This window comes from Ascaphus truei, chromosome 2 (assembly GCF_040206685.1).
Source record: "Ascaphus truei isolate aAscTru1 chromosome 2, aAscTru1.hap1, whole genome shotgun sequence".
In the NCBI taxonomy this organism is placed as follows: Eukaryota; Metazoa; Chordata; class Amphibia; order Anura; family Ascaphidae; genus Ascaphus; species Ascaphus truei.
This window is the reverse complement of record NC_134484.1, coordinates 313,345,479-313,369,015: the sequence shown is the minus strand read 5'-3', so window position 1 is coordinate 313,369,015 and position 23,537 is coordinate 313,345,479. Positions and strand designations below refer to the sequence as shown.

The 23,537-nt window shown below is 42.1% G+C and overlaps 1 protein-coding gene across 1 annotated transcript in view; it reads left to right on the top strand.

The window, feature by feature from the left end:
* Positions 1–23,537, top strand: part of ZPBP (zona pellucida binding protein) — a 229,959-nt gene that overhangs the window by 178,592 nt on the left and 27,830 nt on the right. Inside the window, exon 7 of the mRNA XM_075586462.1 lies at positions 13,779–13,953. Coding sequence (XP_075442577.1) covers positions 13,779–13,953 — 175 coding nt within the window. The remainder of the gene's footprint in view (positions 1–13,778; positions 13,954–23,537) is intronic.

Here is a 23,537-nt window from a genome sequence, read left to right as displayed (position 1 = left end):
GGATTCCAGTCTCACCCCAAGGGCAAGAGAACCAGTCGGGTCACAGATCAGATCCGGTTCTCTTAATTTGTTCCCCATACCCCAGATACCATGCTAGGGAATAAATTGAGAAATAAAGGCCCAAACTATAACATCCAAGCCATAAGGTTAAAATCGGGAACCTCCACTGCCAATCCAAAATGAATAGTAGAAGAATTTAAAAGATTCTACGAAAACTTATACGACGGAGAGAAAGTGGCACATAATTCTAACACAAAAAGAGCTATGATGGATTTCCTGTCAAGCTCAGGCCTACCAAGATTGAATCGTTGGGAGCGAGAAGTACTGGCGAAGGATTTTACTTTAGAAGAACTCACCCAAGTGATTAAAAACCTGAAACCTTCTAAAGCCCTGGTTCCAGATGGGTTTTCAAACTTGTACTACAAAAAATATATAAAGATCCTGGCCCCATTCCTCCTCCGCATGTTTCATGCAGTATTGGAGGGGACTACTTTCCCGGACTACATGCTCCAGGCGTCCATCTCCTTAATCTATAAACAAGGAAAATATCCTCTTGACTGCAAAAGTTACAGGCCAATCAACCTCATAAATACAAACATCAAAATTTACGGCAAATGAATTGCCAATAGATTAAGTCACATCCTGCCTAGACTAATACACCCAGATCAAGTCGGAGTTATTAAGGATCGACAGGCAGCAGATAATACCCGACGGATCATTGATCTGATAGAAATAGCCAATACAAAACGTTAAGGTTATGGTGTTAAGTCTAGACGCAGAAAAAGCCTTTGACAGGATTAGTACAAAAAGGAGTGATAGTGCGCAGCTAATAACGTGGTATAGTACACAAAAGTGAATACAGTGTATAATAAACAATATTGATGACCTTGTAGGTGTAAGTGCACAAGTAGTGCTTCTGCATCCTTTCGGGGGGGGTGGCTCGACACCCCTGGAACTAGAGAAACAGAGAAAGAACAAGGCGCACAACGCACATAGTGAAATAACGTTTAAAAAGTTAATGTTACTAAAGAATAATAAGTTCTGCGTACATCAAAGTGTATAAAATCAAGCAATGGATAAGTGGGGTTACCACACAGGTGGACAGCTGGACTCCTCAATTATTATTATTATATTTTTATTATTTTTATTATCTTATTCACCCCTCCCTGTCCCTTGCGTCAGTAATCCCTGCCTGATATATTCTGTGCCTCCCTGTATGCCGTGCGGCGCTTTGCGCTATTACTGTGGACACTGCTCTGGGCTCTGCATTGAAAGAGCAACCAGTGACGTCATCAGCGGGCGTCCCACGAGGCGCGACGGCGTGCTGTCGACATGTAGCAGTGGAAGGCACCAGCAGAGACTACTGCACGTGTTCTTGGGACTCGTGTGTTTATTCACACTGCGGACTTAACACCTCAGCATCCAGGAACGGAGTGAGTGCCCTCCACGGATCCAGAGGGCCACCCCTACCCGGTCGGATGATCGCTGGTCTCCTGTTCCTCTCCTGATAGTGGATGAAGTTTGACGAGTCCAGCTGTCCACCTGTGTGGTAACCCTACTTATCCATTGCTTGATTTTATACACTTTGATGTACGCAGAACTTATTATTCTTTAGTAAAATTAACTTTTTAAACGTTATTTCACTATGTGCGTTGTGCGCCTTGTTCTTTCTCTGTTTCTCTTTGACAGAATTGACTGGGCATACAGTATTTAAGAGCAACACTTGGAGCATTCGGATTCGGAAAAAAGATAACAAACGCAATATTTTCCCTGTACTCGAACCCAGCCGCTAGAGTAATCCATCAGTGCTTCCCATCTGACCCTTTCAATATCAAAAGCGGCACCTCTCCTGTTTGACCTATGCATGGAGCCACTAGCGGCTCAAATTCGACAGATCCCAGACATTTCAGGAATCGATGTAAATAATCAAAAGCATAGAGTTGCTCTATACACTGATGATTTCTTTCTGACTATATCTAAACCCCTCACCTTGCTAGTATACCTATTTGACTTGCTAGGGAAATTTAATAGGATATCAGGATTCAAGATTAATCAATCCAAATCGGAAGCGAGGAATAGAAATCTCCCCAAAACAGCAGAAAAATTAATAGAACTTAATTTCAGTTTTAACTGGCAACACAAAGCCATTAAATATCATGGGGTACACATTGCTAAAGAATATAGGACCATCTACATTGCAAACTTCCCCAAACTATTCTATGGTCTAATCACAACATATCCTGGACAGGAAAAATGTATAGCGTTAAAATGAACCTCCTCCAACAAGTCTTATATCTATTTCAGACTCTACCGGTGCCACTGAGGTTGAAGGATATATTCTCACTTCAATCTGTAATCTCCAAATTTATTTGGGGAGGTAAAAAAGCGAGAGTAAGGAAACAAATCCTTCTGCAACAGACTTCAGAGGAGGGCTGGCGGTACCTTGCTTGTTGTCCTACTATAAAGCGGCATAATTATGTCAAATTTCCAAATGGCTGACCGACCCAGATTTGAAAAGATGGGTGGCATTGGAAAGAGAAGTTTGCTCCCCATTGGAGTTGAACAACCTAATCTGGATCCCAAAAATAGCAATAAAGGCTATAAAAACACAGCTATCCTCGATGACCAGTTCATTATTAATTTGGGAGGTCTCCAAATTTAAAAGTGCCTTAACCACCAAAAATTCTTTGATGACTCCAATATGGGATAACCCAGACTTTGATCCTGGCCTGAATTGCGCAGATTTTTCAATCTGGAAACAAAAAGGAGTAAATAGAATTAGAGATCTGGAGGGCAATAATAAGATTAAATCATTTGAACAAATTAAATCCGACAAAGATATCCCCCACTCTAAATTTTATAGGTACCTCCATATCAGAGCATTTTACAACAAACACAATCCTGGCCCCTCATTGACAACGTTCGAAAAGCTCTGTCTGATAGAGACTGATACCTGTGGACTCACATCGTAAATGTATAGAGAAGTAACCAGTTCTGGCCCCAAAGTTACACAAAAATTAAAATACATGACACTGGGAGGCAGACATAGGAGAAGTTCTTGAAGCAGAGGAATGGACGCATAGTCACAGCAGCAGCCAAAAGGAGAACACATATAAGGTATTAATGAGATGGTACCTCACCCAACTCAAATTATCAAAATTTGTAACTGGATACTCCCCATTGTGCTCTAGACAACGTGGAGAGTCCACAGACCTGTTACACATGCTGTGGTCTTGCCCTCGGATCACTCCTATATGGGAAAAGATTCGAGATTTGCTACAGAGGATTTTGCACCTCACAATTCCAATGGACCCATGGCTCTTTCTCCTAAATAGACCGTTACCAGGTCTAGCTAAAGTCAATCTTAAACTGGTTGCCCATTTTTCAACAGCAACGAGGTGCGAGATCGCAGCATTGTGGAAACAAAATGAAATTCTGTCAATTCCCAAGAACAGAATTTGGTTTGTGTCCAGATGGAAAAATTGAATAGTCTTATCAATGACACTGGCGTAAATTTCCTAAAAGTCTGGATGCCATGGCTGGAGCAAACAGACATCCCAGGGGTAGAGAGTTCCACAATTTGCCTTTTATAGTTGCAGGTGCATTCTCGTTTGATTTCAGTGCTGGTCCCGTGACTCTTAGGGGCCCAGAGACCCCTCTGTATACAAGAGAACAAAAGTCCCATGGAGATAAGAGGCTCAATAACCACACATACTGGTACCCAAGCTCATCCGGAAATATCTCACAAATCGGAGACCATAGAAGGAGAACTAAAAACACAGATTCATTACCTTAGTGGTTAACCGCTATGGCAATGAAGGTGTTAAACCCTTCTGCCACACCCTCCCCACTCCCGAATGGCCTAACCACGCCTCCCCCCGCCATCTAGACTAATGCCCCATATCACTATTAGCCAAATATGGCTAATCATTTGAAACATAAAACCATTGATTGTCACTGTGGATAATTAGACCCTCTCAATGGAGAGCCTAGATAGCTACATTGGCAATCAATATTAAGCTTTAATTAAAAAATATATATATTAACAATTAAAATACATTAATCAATGGGCACCATATAGTAAGTAAAAGTAGCACTTATCCGTGCCAGGATGAAGGCCATCCTCTTCTGTGGCACCAACATCCAATAAACGGCTGATGCCCAACCATTAAAACACTACTGGCCAGTAACCCGTTAATTACCTTAGCAGATAGTAGCCGCTATTGTAATTAAGGTATTAACCCCTCACGCTACCCCCCTGGGAGGCCTAGCCACCCTCCCCGGGGCAACTACCCCCTTTACCCAACCCCTATGCCCCCAACAAAACACACACCCACCACACACAGTAATGGGCAATAACCCTAATATCTAGCAAATAGTGCTTTTGCCCATTTAAAAGCATACGCAATAAAATACAAATTACAATACAATAAAAACAAACACTTGCCTTTAAATCCATTGATTTTCTCTGTGGTTACCTATGCCCTCAATGGGGCACAGATAGCCACATTAGCAATCAATGGACACCTATAATCAATAAATGTGTTTCTTACCTTTTCCGGGATGAAGACTCATTCTCCTCATCCAACCTCGGCAACAATTTCCTTACTTGACCCACGAAGAAATGTTCCTCAACTTCACCCAAAGCAATGATCCTCAGCTTGCATTAAAATCCCTTCAGTTCAGCAATCATTGCTGGCCTGGTCGCGGAGGAGTTGAATGGGACATTTAGTCGCGACTGTTTTGACGCAACCAAAGACGAACCCTCCACAGCAGCTAATTTGACGCTGGAATCCCCACAATCGGACGCTTCTAAGGTAAGTTTTATTACTGGTTATGGTAGGGGTTAATTTAAGGTGTTTTAGTGGTTAGGGTAGGGGGTTTATTTCAGTGGTTTTAGCAGTTAGGGTAGGGGCTTAATTTAGGTGGTTTTAGGGTAAGTGTAGTGTAGGGGATTTTAGCGTAGGTGGTTTACTTACTGTACCTTAGTGGTCGGTGGCGAAGTGGCTGGCGGCAGCTTCCAGCTGTGGAGTGAATTGCAGCGAAACGGCTTTCACCAAATGTCCTAGACCGCGGGGCCGTCAGCACATTTCCTCGCGTCAACAACGCAAGTAAATAGCGCCAGATCTGTACTATAACATAGCCTAGCATGCTAAAATCAAATTTCCTTGTTCTCTTCCCCAACTATCTTTGTGATCTGTCTAACTATTGGACATATACAGGAAAAAATAATAATTCCATGCATTCAGGCAAAAATCTGGCCCTACAAATCTTCAGGGGAAAGCAAATGAAAGTGTTACTCTCTTCAAATAGTCACATATGTGAGTGCACAACCTGTTCATAAAAAAACCCACAATGGGAATTATCGTCGGGATCACTAAACTCCGACAAAAGTTATCAAATCATGATCTCACATTAACTGACCTTTATATGAATGGTACTCAACATGGGTTCGTGGCGCGATAAGCCATATTGGAGGTTAGTGAAACAGGCCATTCTGCCATTATTAATAACATGTACTGTGAATGAACACATGCAGTGTATCAATTTCTAGCTTTCTCTACATTTTAAATATAGATGTTTCCCTATTGCTTTCACTGCTCAAAATATACTGCTTATGGAGCAAAGCTTCGGTTAAGAAACCCAGAATCCTGATCTGCTGTTTAATAGGGATGGGGGATGGATTAGGGCCTCTGATATATATGCAAATGAATTCATGCATTTCTTACTGTATATTACACTAGATGTAGCCTGATGAATACTGTACTTGATTTAAATTGCAGAACTGAAATGAAGAAAATGCCTTCAGAATGTAGGCCTTTTTGTATTTTATTTCTTTAAAACCTTCCAGGTAAATAGTTAGGAAGGAAATAGGTCAAGAAAAACTGGGAATCAGTTTTAGCATATCATTAATTGTTAAAACACATTTACTGTATAACACATCCTGTTTTTCATCACCCATATGTGCATTGGTTAAACAGTATATTTTTCACGTACAGTATCTCAAAGAGCTAATCTTCAAAAAAGAATAAATCTTGGTACTGTCTGTAATACTGCAAATTTTATCCATTTGCATTTTGCTCTCTGGCCAGCTGAAATTAATCGGTACAGTACCACAGAGGACTCAAATAAATCACATAAAGATTAACATCTTTATAAAATTGGTTAGATGACATCAGAATAGTTTTTTTTATAATTACAGTATTAGAACCTTAAAACAATAGTAGGTTATTTGATTTAGTTGCTTTAAATCTTTGATTGGGCCTGTATAGCCACGTGCCATCAGAAAGTGAGACAGTTCCAATCACTGGGGATTGTGTAGCGTGAGGGTTGTATTAACACCATGTTCTGTATTCCCTAAATGAATCCATAAGGCATATTCACTAAACCTTTGGTAGGTTGGCAATTTGAGCGGAGCGCTGTGTGTCTCGTGAACATGAAAGAAAAAATATATAATAGTGCAGATGGTATAAACAAATGAAGTCTCAAAATAACTCTGCAATGGTGGTACTCACAATTGACAATGTCAATATAAGGCGTATCAGAGACACTTCTCTCTCTGATAGGAGCCCTTTAATTGATTCCCCCTCAGAGTGGTGTCTTGATAGCGTGTCAGGAAGCTTGTTTGTGGTCAGGTTTTAACTCCGAAGATTTATGTAGAAGAAAAGAGAGAACGCACAATGGTACAGTATAGTCTAAATAATGTATTAGCAGCAATGAACAAACATATGCATGATGCACTCACATTTCCAATATGCTATACGTTCGAGGGAGAGGACAGCTGTAGTAGGAGAGTGCCGGTGTCTCCAGGAGCGGCGGAGCACTTCCGCGTGCGTCACGTGTATCCGCGTCACGTCCTGTGACGGGTCGGGGCGGAAGAAGCTGCCCTGTGTGTCCGTCTCCGTGCCAGCACCTAGCTCCAATGTTCTCCCCAGTTCAGTCACCTCCCACAGCAGATCGATTCTACGCGTTTCGCTGTGGCTTCTTCAGGAATCGGATCCGATTCCTGAAGAAGCCACAGCGAAACGCGTAGAATCGATCTGCTGTGGGAGGTGACTGAGCTGGGGAGAACATTGGAGCTAGGTGCTGGCACGGAGACGGACACACAGGGCAGCTTCTTCCGCCCCGACCCGAGACGTCACAGGACGTGACGCGGATACACGTGACGCACGCGGAAGTGCTCCGCCGCTCCTGGAGACACCGGCACTCTCCTACTACAGCTGTCCTCTCCCTCGAACGTATAGCATATTGGAAATGTGAGTGCATCATGCATATGTTTGTTCATTGCTGCTAATACATTATTTAGACTATACTGTACCATTGTGCGTTCTCTCTTTTCTTCTACATAAATCTTGGGAGTTAAAACCTGACCACAAACAAGCTTCCTGACACGCTATCAAGACACCACTCTGAGGGGGAATCAATTAAAGGGCTCCTATCAGAGAGAGAAGTGTCTCTGATACGCCTTATATTGACATTGTCAATTGTGAGTACCACCATTGCAGAGTTATTTTGAGACTTCATTTGTTTATACCATCTGCACTATTATATATTTTTTCTTTCATGTTCACGAGACACACAGCGCTCCGCTCAAATTGCCAACCTACCAAAGATCTACCTGGACCTGGACAGTCCGTTTAAAGGGTGTAGAGCTGCTTTTCATTTGTTGTATTTCACATCACTATTATATTCACTTTATATTGGTGGAGGTCATTTATCATATTATATGATATATATTTAAAATTTACACATCACTGTCACTTGCACTGTATAGACAATATATTTTTTCACTTTAGTTTAAGAAGCGCCCGGTTTTTATTCTTGTTTCTGTATATTCACTAAACCTCCTGCTACCCACCCAGCCAGCATAAATTAAAGTTATACTTACCCCTGCCAGGATGAAGGCCGTCCTCGTCTTCCTCCCCATCCTCATCACCGTCCTCCATTGACAGCAACATTACATTTAAAAAACAAAGTACTGGCCACTAACCCCTTAAACACCTTAGCGGTTACTAACCGCTATAGTAATTAAGGGGTTAACACCCCTCCCCCGCTACACACCCAGGCGGCCTGACCACCGTCCCCGAAGCAACTACCCCCCCTCAACCCGCTACCCATTGGGCATGGATTGCCACACTGACAATGAATGGGCAATCTAAAAAAAAACAGGTACAAAATAAAACACATTTAAATAAAACAAGCATTTGCCAAGCATGTACCACAGTGGTACATCATGCCCATATAATATGGACATGGTTTGCAACTATGTCAATGAATGGACAAGCTACAAAGAAAAAAAACAAGCACTGAATAAAATAAAGAGCATTGCAATAAAATAATGAAAATGCCAATAAAGTAATTGATAATACCATATAATATGGGCGGTGTTTGCCACTATGGCAGTCAATGGGCAACCTAAAAAAAAAGCAATCAACAAAAATACAAAAAACAAATAAAAACAAGCCCTAAAAGCACAAAACAATTAAATAAAGAGAACCACAAATACAAAATAATTAAATGAAAACAAGCCCTAAAAATACAAAACAATTACATAAAAACAAGAACCAAAAATACACAACATAACAATTAAATAGAAAAAACAATTGCAAAAAAATATATTGCTTGTCGCTGTGCTTAACTATAACCCAAAAGGGACATAAATAAACACATTGGCAGGCAATGGGCAACCTTAAAAATTGTATTTACAAACAATACAACAAAAATACAAAAATAACATACAATCAATGGTTTTTTTTTTTACCTTTGATGTCTTCACCCTCCAATTCCAACTGCAGCATGAACCTCTTGATCCTCAACGCAATGCTCCTCATCAGCCAATGCTCCTCCGGTAAGAAGTTATTTTCTTTTTTTTCTTCTTTCTTTACTTCTTTAATTGTAATCCAATTGGGGGTTGATGTTGTCCCATTGGCTTCTTGGCTACAAATGAGATGGGACACGCCTTATATAAGGCCCGTGACATCACATTTGAGTGTCAAATGATACACCCCCAATCCGATTGGTTGGTGTACCATGGGACAGATTTTTTTTTTTAAAGGATGTGACGTCGTCAAAAGATGACATCAACAACAACAAAAATGTCTGCCATCACCTGTTACTCCAACCATACGGATTGGGAGATATACAGTACCATGTGAAGCATCACATGGTACACACCCAATCTGATTGGTTGTAGTACCATTTCACAGCTTGAATTTTTTTTAAAGGATGTGACTACCCTCCCTTTAAGATGACATCACATCCTTTGAAGAAAATGGAAGCTGTCACATGGTACTACAATAGTGACATCTTAAAGGGAGGGTAGCATAGCCTTCCTGATTGGCTGGCTTCCCTTCCTTTTGATGATGTCAAACCCTTAAAAAAAAAAAAAGTATCTGTCACATCGTCTACCAGCCAATCGGATTGGTGATGTACCATTTGACACTCAAATGTGACATCACAGGCCTTATATAAAGCCTGTCCCATCTCATTTGAGTTTAAGAAGCCGACGGAACAACATCCGCCCCATTGGATTACAACTAAAGAAGAGAAGACGGAAGAAAAGAATGAAGAACGGACTTCTTCACAGTGGCTGTGTAGGAGCATTGCGTTGAGGGTTAAGAGTTGGTACTTGCGTAGGACGGGGGGTGAAGACATCAGAGGTAAAAAGACATGGATTGTATTTTATTTAATTGTGGACTTTTTTTTTATGCCCATTGCAATGTATTGTATTTTTTGTTATGTGTTTTTTTTTCGGTTGCCCATTGACTGCCAATGTGTTTATCTATGCCCCCTTAAGGGTATAGATATGTACAGTGACAAGCAATGTATTTTTTTTCAAATGCTTGTTTTTATTTATTGTTATGTATTGTATTTTTGGTGCTTGTTTTTTTTTTTCATATTATATGGGCATGGTGTACCACTGTGCCAATCAATTGGTTTATTCCCATTTTTAATTTATTTTTAAATGTCATGTGTTTTATTTTGTTTCCTGTTGTTTTTTTTTTTCTAGCTTGCCCATTCATTTCCATAGTGGCAAACGCATGGTGTACCACTGTGCCAATCAATTGGATTCTTGGTATTTTTTTGGATTGTAATGTAATTAATTTTATTCAGTGCTTGTTTTTTTAATTGATCGATTGCCCATTCATTGCTATAGTGGCAAACCATGGCTATAATATAGCCGTGGTTTATCACTGTGCCAATCAGTGGGTGGATGGTGGGGGTAGTTGCCCCAGGGTTAGAAGTACCAGGTGGGTAGCAGGGGAGGGGGGTTAACCCCTTAATTACTATAGCGGTTACTAACATCATACTCCTTCAAAAGTCAATGAGACTCTCTGCCAAAAGAGTGTCCATGCAGGCTTTATATACATTTTTGATTCCTTTGTTCAAAATAGGTTACCAGGCAGATTATACTAACCACTCCTTAATTCTTAAACCAATCATCTTACAGATCATTAAAACCTGGTTAAAACTAGATTAAAACAGTTCTCTATAGGAACCAGACACTTCGTGTTACCAGGAATGGGGGTGTTACGTCAGACACAGTCGTAAATCTACTGTGAACAAAACACATTCAAATCACACACTCACTCTTACACACAAAATGGAGACTGAAAACATAACAGACAAAATGGAAACAGAACATCGCTTCAATCTTTCTCCATAGACCCCCCAGTCCATTTCAGTAATATATTCATTTCAACATTATACTGATTTCAGCAATATTACTTCATCAGGGGTTAGTGGCAATTAGTTTTTTTTTTAATGTAATGTTGCTGCCAGCGGAGGAAGATGAGGACGGCCTTCAACCTGGCAGGGGTAAGTGCAACTTTAATTACCGTTATACTTTTTGATATCATTTTTATGGGCAAATTCTATCTGGATAATAGTAATTTTGCCCATTACTGTACTGTATGGCTTTTGGGGGTTGGTGGCGGTGGTGGGGTGTTGTATTTATGTATTGTAATTTTTTTTGTATGAGAAAAGTGCTATTATCCATCTTTGGTTAATGGCACTTATACCCATTCCTATTGTTGGTACAGGGGGTGGGTGAAGGTGGTAGTTACGCCAGGGTGGTGTTTAGGCCTTGCAGTATGATAGCATGAGGGGTTTACCCCTTCATTACCTTAGCGATTGTAACCACTAAGGTAATGAAGGGATTAACTTCTACTGCCACCCTCCCGCAATGCCTAAACACCCACCTTGGGGCAACTGCGAGCTCCAACCACCCCTTGTACCAACAACAAAGCAGTGCCTGCTATTTAACCCTTTCATTAACTTAGCGGTTAGTCGCTAAGGTAATAAAATCGGCTGCAATTTTGTTTTTATTGCATAGGACCAATAAGGAGGCCGGCGGGTACCACCGGAGGCCAGCGGGGACCCCTGGATGCGAGGACCCGTTGGGCCCACCAAAGATGTGGGGGGCATGTGGGAACACACACGGGATCCACCCTTAGTTAATTGCAGTTTCTGGCAAAAAATGCGATTTGGGGCATTTGTTGGCTTATCGTATGTCATTTTTTTTTTTTTGCCGTAGTGTTATATTACTATGAAAAGCTGTTTTATTGCAATATTGCACTGTTATCAGAGCTTTGTGAATAGCAACACAGGCAATATCGCACTATAAGGGCATTTGTAGTGCTATAAGCCACTTATCGAGGTTTAGTGAATAAGCCCCCGTGTCTCCCTTAATCAAATACAAATAAAAATGTTATAAGTTTCATTCACGTCATGCATGTTTTAGGCAGAGTTCAGTAAATGAATGGCAGCTACAGTAAGGGATGCATTGAAAGTGAAGATATTTTCAAATGTGTATCTTATTTGATATTTTACCAAGACTCCTCTTGCAACTCATCCAAGCTGTTACTTCATGTACCTCTCTCCATATCACTTGCTAGTGGAAGCCAACCAAAACCAAAGGCATTGTATTTTGAGACATTGATGTTATGAGAGGCCTATTTAAAATTAATCGTATAATGTCAGATAATGGCAAAATTGCCTGTTGTGGCTCTTTGGACAGAGGGAGAAATTCACTAAGCCCTAATCATGGTTCCTAACCATGGTGGTTATCGCACCATGATCCCACATTGACTGCCATTCAAAATATTTATACCAGTCATCTTTTTGCAAGCAGTTTGTCATCTTTTCAAATAAAAATAATAACATTTAACATTATTCTACACAAAGAAACACTGTCATACACATTTTAAAAAAAAATAGAGATGGATGGGTTATGTGTTCTACGAGGGAGACAATGCAAGTTATATATTAAACTATAATAGTGCCAATTAGGGCACTATCATATTGAATGTTCCTCTAAGTAGAGCATTTTTCATTCTTCATTCTGAATTCACGTGTAGTATTTGTGAGCAGTTACCAGGACTCAGTTTCTCCCATTGCCAATTTATTGTATCTAAGATAAAGACAAGTGCAGAGTAAAAAAAAAAACTAGATACCGTACTAATACCTATATCATCCCAAAAGCACTTGGAGGTGTGGAATGACATAAGTTAGGCAGTCCTTGTGGCCTGGCAAGTCCTTAGGATGAATAAACATTTATTATTGACAGTGACGATTGATTCCATTCCTACAGTAATAGAGGTACCTCTCCACATTCTGACATTTTAATATGACAGTTTTTGATCTATCAGAAAACCCTCATTTTTTTCTGTGTCTGAGATGAGAGGGAGGTTTTTCTTCTAGACCTAAAAGGAAGAAAGCCTGCTTTCAGAACTAGGAGGGCTACGTATAAAAGTCTCCAGGCTGCAAACGGGATAACTACAGCAAAAACAGCATCAGATTTGTCAGAGAAAAAATCCCTATCAGAGACTATTAGATTTTTTGCTTTGATAAATGTGGTGCAGTCTTTCTGATAAACATGGTGCAGTTGCAATCATGAGACTTTGATACACAGCCCCCAGGTGTATAGATGAACACCTTTTGTTCTTTGCCAAATACCTTGCCTTATTGCCCCAATAGTAAAGAGACAGAAATGCTAGAAATATTTTGTGCAGCAAATTTGAAGACATTTGTAAAACATAATAAATAAACCATAAAATAACTCTAATCCACAGAAAGATATTGAAATGTCAAAAAAAAACTAAAGTATAGATATAGGGCCTCATTCTATTTTGCCTGAAGCGTCTGTCTGAACCATTTTCATGCAAAAGTCCCCATTGAGGTCAATGGGGATTGTCAACCACAAAAAAATATAGAATAAGGGTCTTTGTCCACATTCTTCATTTAGATGTGATGTATTGCAGTACACTATTCCAGCAATATTAATTGCTATGTCAAACCTGTGATATTGTGATTTATATGGTGACATGCTGTGTTATCACTGTAGACAGTAGCACAGGCTTCGTCTGAAGACGTGGTAACTCACTTTTCCCCATGATTGTGCTACATCATGAGCATTCTGGTGAGAATGTTATAAAGAATACCACGATAAGAGAGTTTCAAGCAGAATATTACAGAAGACTGATTATAATGAAACAGGGTTATTAAATTGTGATCTTCTCACATCACATTTTATATTTGGCTACCAGCCCCTCATCAGGTATGTACTATATGGTTCATTTAATGATACCTTTTTATGCTGGTCTGCTTACTTCATTATCAAATTCAAATTGATCACATACAGTATACTGTAACAAGCACAGCATAGCACGTCAGTGCAATTGGAACTTATTATACTGGTTTATTGTTATTAACATTTTTAAATTTATAATGCGAACTTTACATTGATTTGTCTGGTAATTGTATTCTCTTCCTTGTAGGCAAAGGAGCTCATTAAAACCTTTTTTGAAAAGCAAACAGAAAAACTAGAAGAAGGCAGGAAAATGCCTGAAATATATTTTATTGAAGGAACTCTTAACATAGTATGGGTTGATCGATGCTTCCCTGGATATGGAATGGACCCTTTATTGCATCCAGGGTGCCTTAACTGTTGTGGTATGTAGAAAAATATACAAAATTCTTAAATATGTGTCTATGCGACGGGTTTTTCATCCAGATGAAACCATGGAACATACATATGTAGCACGTTTCAGTATCTTCGGCACTGAAGCAAGTTGTGGTCAAGCGACCGCGCCTGCCCCGATCTGAGGATTAACACTGTGGAGGGTGTAATATGCATGGACCCGTTGCAGCGCACATGCAGCAGACTCTGTCTCCGAAGCCGCATCTTTGTGCCTTTTAAGCCGCAGCACCAGAGACAGTAAGTTTCGCTACATCCAGAATAACGTCTCAATTCCCAATTCTCAAATACGAGGGAAGCGCCACAGTAAAACACTCAAATTCCCCTGATGCTTTTATATGGCTTCACCACTTAAATGTAAAAAGATCATTGTAGCTCAACATCTATATCAGCCATAGGTTTTTTTTTAATATTCCAAAAATGATTGATACTGATTACAAAATTATTTTACTGCTTGTAAAACAGCTTTTTCCTGCTCAAACAATCCCTCAGTACACTTTGAGGGGATTAGGGGTAAAACAGTTGCAACAATCAAAATTCAGATTGCTGTACCTGAAGACGACGACGACGACGACATGTAGCAAATATTTGAAAATTTTTAAAAATCATGCATGCGCTCTCAGTATAACCTCTACCAAATCTCAGACTCCTTTTTTTAAAACTTTACGACATTAGCTTTTGCCTTCTTTAGCTGTTTTTACTGTTATCAACTGTACAATACTTAAAATATTTAAATGTTATTGTTAGTATGTGACTTAGTTTTTCTTTTTTGTACCTTTATTAACAATTCTGCTGTGGCATCTACTTTTCTTTAAAAAAAAATTGAATCTTCTTGTAACAGCTTTTTTGTTGTGAAGAAAAATCAAAGTGTTTATCGTAGCTCTGTTTTTTCTTCTGCAATCATGTTGTCCTTTCTTAAAAATATAAATCCATTCTGCGTCTGTTAGATAAATTCTTTGACACATCTCCAGTTATCCGTTCACTATTTCAGTAATTCATAATCCTGTGGTTATTTTGTCTGCAGTTTGTTTGCATTTACTGTTACTTTGGTAACAGTGTGACCCTCACATTATGGTACCAGGTGTAAAAAGGCCCCTTCACCTCTAATACACAGGGGAGTAGTAAAAGTGTTTGAAAAGCAGCAGAATACAGAATAGATTTAGATTAGAAAATGGAGAATAGTTACATTTAATGCCTTAGTAACCTGTTCTACTGAAAAATAGGCAATGTGTTTATCTAAAACAATATGCAATACACTGCCATTGCACAAAGCAGCTTTTTGCATTTGTTCAGAATGCATGTTTATTAAGATGGGCAGATATAATTGCATATATTGTTAATTGCAAAGAAACAATTATGTCTTTATATGAAACTCTAACAAGACAGTCTTGTTGATTGACTACTTCTTGTTTCAAAGACTGAAGCAAGGGAGAAATGTGACCGTTTTAGCATTAGAATGTGGTGCTTAGGGTTCTAATGCTCAAATTATAATATTATGTTCAATCCATACTATATCTATTTTGAGCACTCACTAGTTTACTCACCCACAAAAATAATACGAAAGTAGGTAAAAACAAACTGCCTCTTTTGGGAGGGTATTACTAAGGGTAGTGTTCGACAAACCTACACATTTGCACGCCCCGGGCGAGTGGATTTAACATCGTGGCGAGCTCCTATTGGCCCAAGCAGCACACGTGTGGTACTAGGTGGCGAGTAGATTTTTTTGTTCGGCGAGTAGATTTTTTAGTGATTTGTCGACCACTGACTATGGGGATTATTTTGTAAGGTGTGATACTGTAACGCAGAGGATGTGCTATCGTATGATAAGTTCTATTGACTTTTAATGGGGCTTTTCATGTGATAGCGCGTCATCTGCGTTATCACACTTTACAGAATAAGGACCCATGCCTGTTCCAGCTCATTTCAAAATCATTACCACATCATCTTGCCTTATCACTGACAAATCACCTTATCCGAATTACATGGTATAAGATGTAGGAAAAACTGTTTCTGTGATATGCCATGGTGTCATCTCAGCTAGCACCAATTTATGGCTGTGGTATCTTCAGAGGCAGATTAACAACTAATTAATATATTTGATAGAAGTGATTGTGCATTAATGTCCACTCAGATTAATTGATATATTAATATAGTTAATATAGTCATGCTTAAAATAATTGTGATCATTATAAGCTCAAACTTGGGAGTGGTTTCAGAGTTTTATTGAATCTTTATAGTATTCATCTCTAATTATTAAATTCAATTCTAAGATGTATTATTATGACAAAATGAGCAATATGCAATATATAAATATACACAGCCACTGTAAATAACATACCTGTAGCCTACTATGTAGTCTCTAGTATATATATATATATAGTCTGATAACTGTTACATTATTCTATGAATCTGTACAACTTCCCAAAAACAGCTCTATCCTGTAGAATGAAGAATAATAAAAAAGCAACAGATGTGCACAAATGACCACTAGAGACTACATAGTAGGCTACAGGTATGTTATTTAAAGTGGCTGTGTATATTTATATATTGCATATTGCTCATTTTGTCATAATAATATATATATATATATATATATATACAGTGTTCGACAAACCTATACATTTGCACGCCCCGGGCGAGTGGATTTAACATCGTGGCGAGCTCCTATTGGCCCAAGCAGCACACGTATGGTACTAGTGTGGCGAGTAGATTTTTTTGTTCGGCGAGTAGATTTTTGGGTGATTTGTCGACCACTGTATATATATATACAGTGTTCGACAAATCACCCAAAAATCTACTCGCCCAACCAAAAAATCTACTCGCCACCTAGTCCCGCCCCCTACCCTAGTCCCGCCCCCAACCCCGCTTTAAAATAAAATATATAAATAAAATACATTTAATAAATTCCTAGCCAGAACAACATTCGTTTTTGACATAAATGTCTTTATTGTATTACATTATACTACAATTAGTCCTTGTTACGTGTGTGTGTGTGTGTTAATGTCGATCTAGAAATAAAAGCCAGGTGTGAATGACTAGTTTCCTGAACCCCTTAACCAGTGTCTGGACGTCCCCGCTTCACAATATCTAAAGCAGCAATCCCACCTGGGATCTTACCTGATCCGCAGTTCCTCAATGTCCAGGTACCCTCATTCCCGCAATGTTAGGTGTTCCCTACCTGTCTTCTGGGTTAGGGGGGGTTCCGATGTCTTCTGTGTGAAGCTTGAGTCAGATCTAGAAGAAAGCAGTATAGGTTATTTTGGTGTAGTATAGGGCAGTTAAAATATATAGGGTAAATAAGAGATCCAGAAACAGAGTGTGAGACAGACACAGGGAGAGGGTGAGAGAGAGAGAGGGGGTTTGAGAGAGATAGGGGGTGTGAGAGAGAGAGAGAGAGAGAGAGAGAGAGGGGGGTGAGAGAGGGGGTGAGAGAGAGAGAGAGAGAGGGTGTGGGGGAGAGAGAGAGGGTGAGTGGGGGAGAGAGAGAGGGTGTGGGGGAGAGAGAGAGGGTGTGAGAGAGAGAGGGGATGTGAGAGAGAGAGGGTGTGAGAGAGAGAGGGTGTGAGAGAGGGTGTGAGAGAGAGGGTGTGAGAGAGAGGGTGTGTGAGAGAGGGTGTGAGAGAGAGAGAGTGTGAGAGAGGGTGTGGGGGAGAGAGAGAGGGTGTGGGGGAGAGAGAGGGTGTGAGAGAGAGAGAGGGTGTGAGAGAGAGAGGGTGTGTGTGAGAGAGAGAGAGAGAGAGAGAGAGGGTGTGAGAGAGAGAGGATGTGAGAGAGAGGGCGACGGGGGTGGGGTGACTGGGTGGGGTGACTGGGTGGGGTGACTGGGTGGGGTGATGGGGTGACTGGGTGGGGTGACTGGTTGACTGGGTGGGGTGACTGGTTGACTGGGTGGGGTGACGGGGTGGGGTGATGGGGTGACTGGGTGGGGTGACACTTCTGGTATCCTACACACACACACACCCATGCATACACATACACTCTCCCATGCATGCATGCACACACACACACATACACACTCACTCTCTCCCATGCATGCATACACACACACACTCTCCCATGCATACACACACACACACACACACACACACACACACACACACTCTCCCATACATGCATGCATACACACACACACACACACAACTCTCCCATACATGCATGCATGCATACACACACACACACACACACACCAATGCATACACACAGACACACACACACACGACAGGGGGAAGAGGAAAGGCAGCGGGACCGAGCACCACCACTGCCCCGCTCGCCACCGCCCCCTGTGACCATCTCCAGCCCCGCGCGGGACGCCGGGACAGCCCGAGAAGGGGGGGACACCCCCACTGCGATCTGCTGCCCCGCGCGGGACGCCGTGACAGCCCGAGAAGGGGGGAACACCCCCACTGCGATCTGCTGCCCCACGCGGGACGCCGTGACAGCCCGAGAAGGGGGGGACACACCCCCACTGCGATCTGCTGCCCCACACGGGACGCCGTGACAGCCTGAGAAGGGGGGGACACCCCCACTGCGATCTGCTGCCCCACGCGGGACGCTGTGACAGCCCGAGAAGGGGGGGACACCCCCACTGCGATCTCCTAGCCAAGTTAAGCGGGAACAGGGAGGGAAGGGGGAACAGGAAGAGATGGGGGAACAGGGAGAGAAGGGGGAACAGGGAGAGAAGGGGGAACAGGAAGAGAAGGGGAACAGGAAGAGAAGGGGGAATACCTGCCTCGCGCGGGGAGTAAGGGGTCTTGCAGGGAAGGGGAGTAAGGGGGCTTGCAGGGAAGCAGCAGTGGGGCCGCAAGACAGAGGATTGGAGAGTACTTACTTACTCTCCAAGTGCTCCGGCCGGAAAGAATGGCCGCTCGTTGGGGGCTGGCTCATATAGAGCCTGGCCGCGCGCCCACAAAGCCTGGGAGCACGCGCCAATCAGTAGTCAGGTAGGGGAGGTTTTTTTTTTCAGCTCGAGCAGGGGAAAATTTCAGCGCGAACGGGGGAAATTTAAAAATAAAACACGTATGCTGCTTGGGCCAATGTTTACTCGCCTGGGGGTTAAATCCACCCGCCCTGGGCGTGTAAATGTATACAATTGTCGAACACTGTATATATACATATATATATATTTTTTTTTTTATACTGTATACACAGGCGGCACACTTTATTCGAGTGCGGCTCATTCCGCAAGCCGGGAAATGTCCCGGCTTGCGAGCCGCACTCCCTCAGCGATGCGCGGTCACGCATCATCGGGTGCCTGTGCCGCCTGTACGCGTGCCCAGGGCTCCCCGAGGGAGCCCTGGTGTCGCGTGGATGTACTGACGGCGGCGGGACGTTCCGGGGGACCCGGCGGACCCGGTAAGGAGAGGGGGAAGCCCCGATCGGCGGGCCTCTCCTCCGAGGCTTCGGCGCGCGCCCGGCACCCTCCGGCGCGCGCCAGGTTACTGCTGCGGCCGAGAACGGGCAAATGCTCGAATAAACTCGGCCGCAGCAGTATATATATATATATATATATATATATATATACTGTATATATATATATAGCAAATGGAAATATTACTGTACTGCACCGACACACTTTATTCGAGCAAATACCCAGTATGTACCTGGCAGATACCTGGAATGCGCCGCTCCTCACCTCTGACAAGCCCCGTTGCGTTTGCCTTCCCAGCCTGGGTTCATGCCTGGCTGACGGGCGGCTGATCTGTTAAATGATAATGATTAGGATTTAATAGGCTGCAATGCTTCGCGTGTCTACCAGATGGCATAAATTCATGAATTGTAATGCAGTATATATATATATACTGTGCAGTATTGCAGCCAGCGGGAATAAAATGCTTCAATCCCTGCCTGGAAAATACCTCAATGCACTCGGGCAGAAAACAGTCACAAACCTCAATACACCCGGGTATACCCGAATTCGTGGGACTAGCCGAGCTCGAATAAAGTGTGTCGCCAGTGTATGTTCATTTGCATGTCTTAGACAGGTCTGCAACCCTGTCTTTCACCATTATCGCCCAGCACACAGCACTTCCACTGCAGCAAGGGATTCTGGGAACCTTTTGTCTCAAGCTCATATACCACGAGCAACCCTTAAGCCAATGCATGCTGCTTTAAACACAGCTTTTAAGCATAGGCTAGGGTGAGATGCAAAGCCAGTATACCCATTCACAGACATGTTTCAACCTTGATGGGTATCATCAGTGTGAGGTTGGTTGTGCTGGCTATGCTGGTTTGAGACTAAGAGTAGGTATTCACCACACTGTGGTATATATATATATGAAACAAGGCAACAGGCACTCTGTAAACAATGAAACACTGATGCTTATCCCATATGCGATATTGAAACAGCAGATATTACCAGATCTTCATCCGGAAAGAAGAGACAGCACACAGCCAAGTTGAAATGACAATATATTGAGGTAACAAAAACCAAGGCACTACATCCGACGTTTCGGTCAGCTACATGTGACCTTCCTCAGGGATGTGCATTGAAAGAGTGCCCGTGAACAAACATATATACCCAAACCTATCAACATAATTAAACTCACCGTGTGTATACCAATTGCAAACATTTTTGTTTGAGTTTACATGCACATCCTAATACTGAAGAACTCATGTATTCTGCAATCGCAACTGGACTAACACGGCTATTAATATATAATTAAACCCTCTGACCAGGAATCAGGATATGGCCAAATAAAAGGAAGAGAGAACAATATAATGTAATATGTTTAAACCCAATCTGAGGCAATTTTGCACTGACGTCTCTAAGTTTCTTTCAAAACGCACATCAATAAATCCCGTCTGGGTCCAGGGCTTCTGATTAGGCTTTATTTTCCCATTTGGAGCACTTCAAATATACTGTATAATAACCACAGACATAGGGTAGATCATTTACATTTAATAATACAGGTTAATAGCAAACTTAAGCCCCGGACCCAGATGTGATATATTGATGAGCCTTTTTAAAGAGTTAAATGTCACCTTAAAATCGCAGAATGGGTTTAATCATATTATACATTATATTGGTCTTTCTCTTTCTTTTATTTTGCTTTCTCCTGAATCCTGCGCCGAGGGACCATATCCCATATCTATTCATATCTACTGGACAGCTGGGTGCAAATTTGTCAGCCCTCAAGGCTGCAACCACAGGGAAAGCTAGAGTATATTATTTGCTTAGACTTTTTTTAGTTTTTTTATATATCACTTTGTATAGCATAGTTTTTGCAGAAATTGATGGATGTCAATTTTATTTATAAGATTGGGATTACTATGTGTATATTGATGCACTTTCTTCTTCTTGTCTTCACTATAATATATATATATTTTTTTTATATTATATATATATATATATATATATATATATATATATATATATATATATATATATATATATATATACGGGGGAAGGAACAGCACAGATAACATTCCAAGAGACACTGTTTTTAAGTTTACCTTTTGCTTCATTCATTGTAACATCGCCGGAAGAAGAGATCAGTGTATCTCGAAAGCTCGCACAAATAAAAGCATTTCGTTGGCCACAGAACGGTATCATCTATTTATTTTTTTGATTATTGAAGCTCGGCTAACACGGTACTGATACCTCTACATATACATATATATATATATATATATATATATATATATGCAAATATAGCTGTATGCTCATCTGCATGTCTTAGGCAGGTCTGCAACCCCGCCTTTCCCCATTATCACCCAGCATACAGCACTTCCACTGCAGCAAGGGATTCTGGGAAATGACATGCAAATGAGCACACAGTGTCACTTTTTGCCTCAATAACCATTTTTAACATGGTTCCCTATAGGCTTAAGCTTGCTGCATGGTCACAGCTTTGAGCACAGCCAGGGTTAAGGTGCATACCCAGAAAACCACCCACAGACAGCTTTTTTTTTTTTTTTTTTTGAAAATTCTTTTATTATGCAGCGAATCTTTACAACAAGATTATAACAGTACATAAATCATTTTCCAAACGAAAAAAAAAACCGCGACGTTAACAACGGCGCAGTGCATATCCCACACAACTCACATACATTTTTATTAATGGTTTCCCCAAAAGTAAAAAAACTGTGACAAACACGGCGGTGCAGTGCATTTATACGTATGCACCGCACCACAGACATGACATATCATACACACATTATCTCTAACTTTATTGCACAGAAAAACTTTTGGGGCGGGGGAGTAAGGGGGGGGGGTGGGGAGGGGGGTGTTTAGTCCTCCTCCTCAGGGCCGTCAAAGATGGAATAGTCCTTGAGCAGGCTGTGGAGCAGCCTGCGACAGTCCTGTACCGACATCCTCTTCCTCCCCTTGATCAAACGTTCCCTGGCGAATAGTAAAACGTCCTTGAAACAGCACATTAGACGCCAACCGGCTTCGATTGCGTCCTCTGTGTGTGTTCCTGTGAAAAGTCCGTGGAACACCGAGTAGTACGTGACGCACTTCCTCGGTATATAATCCTTTAAGTCAGTGTCCAGCGCGCGCAGCAAGGCCTGCGCAAAGGGGCAGTTCCAGAAGAGGTGTATGATGCTTTCCTCCACTGGGTTGCACCTGGGGCAGTGCCTCACGAGGCTGAGTTTTCTCTGGTACTTGTCCGCATTCACAGGGAGTCCCCCGTGTATGGCCTGCCAAGCAATGTCTTTGTGTTTGTTCATTAGTCTTTTCGATGCCACATTCCTCCACACCGTTCCAAAGGTGTTGGGGTGGAGACCTGGGACCGATTCCATGATGTCTTTAGCCCTGATCATTTTGTAGATGACCTTGGGCTTCCACAGGTCTGGTTTTACTCCCTCCAGATTGTTCTGCCTCACAAACTTCTTCACGTCCTTGTAGAACCAGGGCGTGCGCCAGCTGTAAGGGATGGAGCTGTCCCACTTGTCCCACCCCAGTGCTCTCCAGAGCGGCAGGAGTAGGAGGCGGGACATGGAGTAGCCAGAGGAGTCTTTGTCGCAGTCTCTCAGGGTGATCCGCACGCAGTTGCTTACAAAGAAGGCGCGCAGCATAGTGGGGATGTCAGGGATTCCTCTACCCCCCTTGTGCGGCTCTTTGTACATCACCTCGCGCTTTCCCCTCTCAAACTTGGCCCCCCAGACAAAGCGGAACACTGCCATGGAGATCTCCTGGCAGGTTCTGGTCGAAGGCGGGTATGCCTGGGCCACGTACTGCAGGACAGGGAGGGTCTCGTTCAGCAGTACCAGCTTTTTCCCCTCAATGGTGAGGGGTCTGAGGCGCCACAATCCGATCTTCTGCTTCACCTTGTTCAGCCTCTCGTTCCAGCTCTTCAGGGCAGCGGCCTCGCTCCCCACACCAAACCAGACTCCAAGGATTTGAATGAGGCCTGCTCTGATGGGGAAGGGGAGGGGGTCGGCAGTCAGGTTCCAAAGCCCAAATAGCTTGGTCTCTGACTTCCCGCAGTTGACTTTTGCTCCTGAAGCTTTCCCGAAATCCTCGCACGTCTGGACCAGCGTCTTCACCGACCGGCTATCTGTGCAGAAGATGGTGACGTCATCCATGTAGAGCGAGCACTTCACTTCGCGTCTCTGG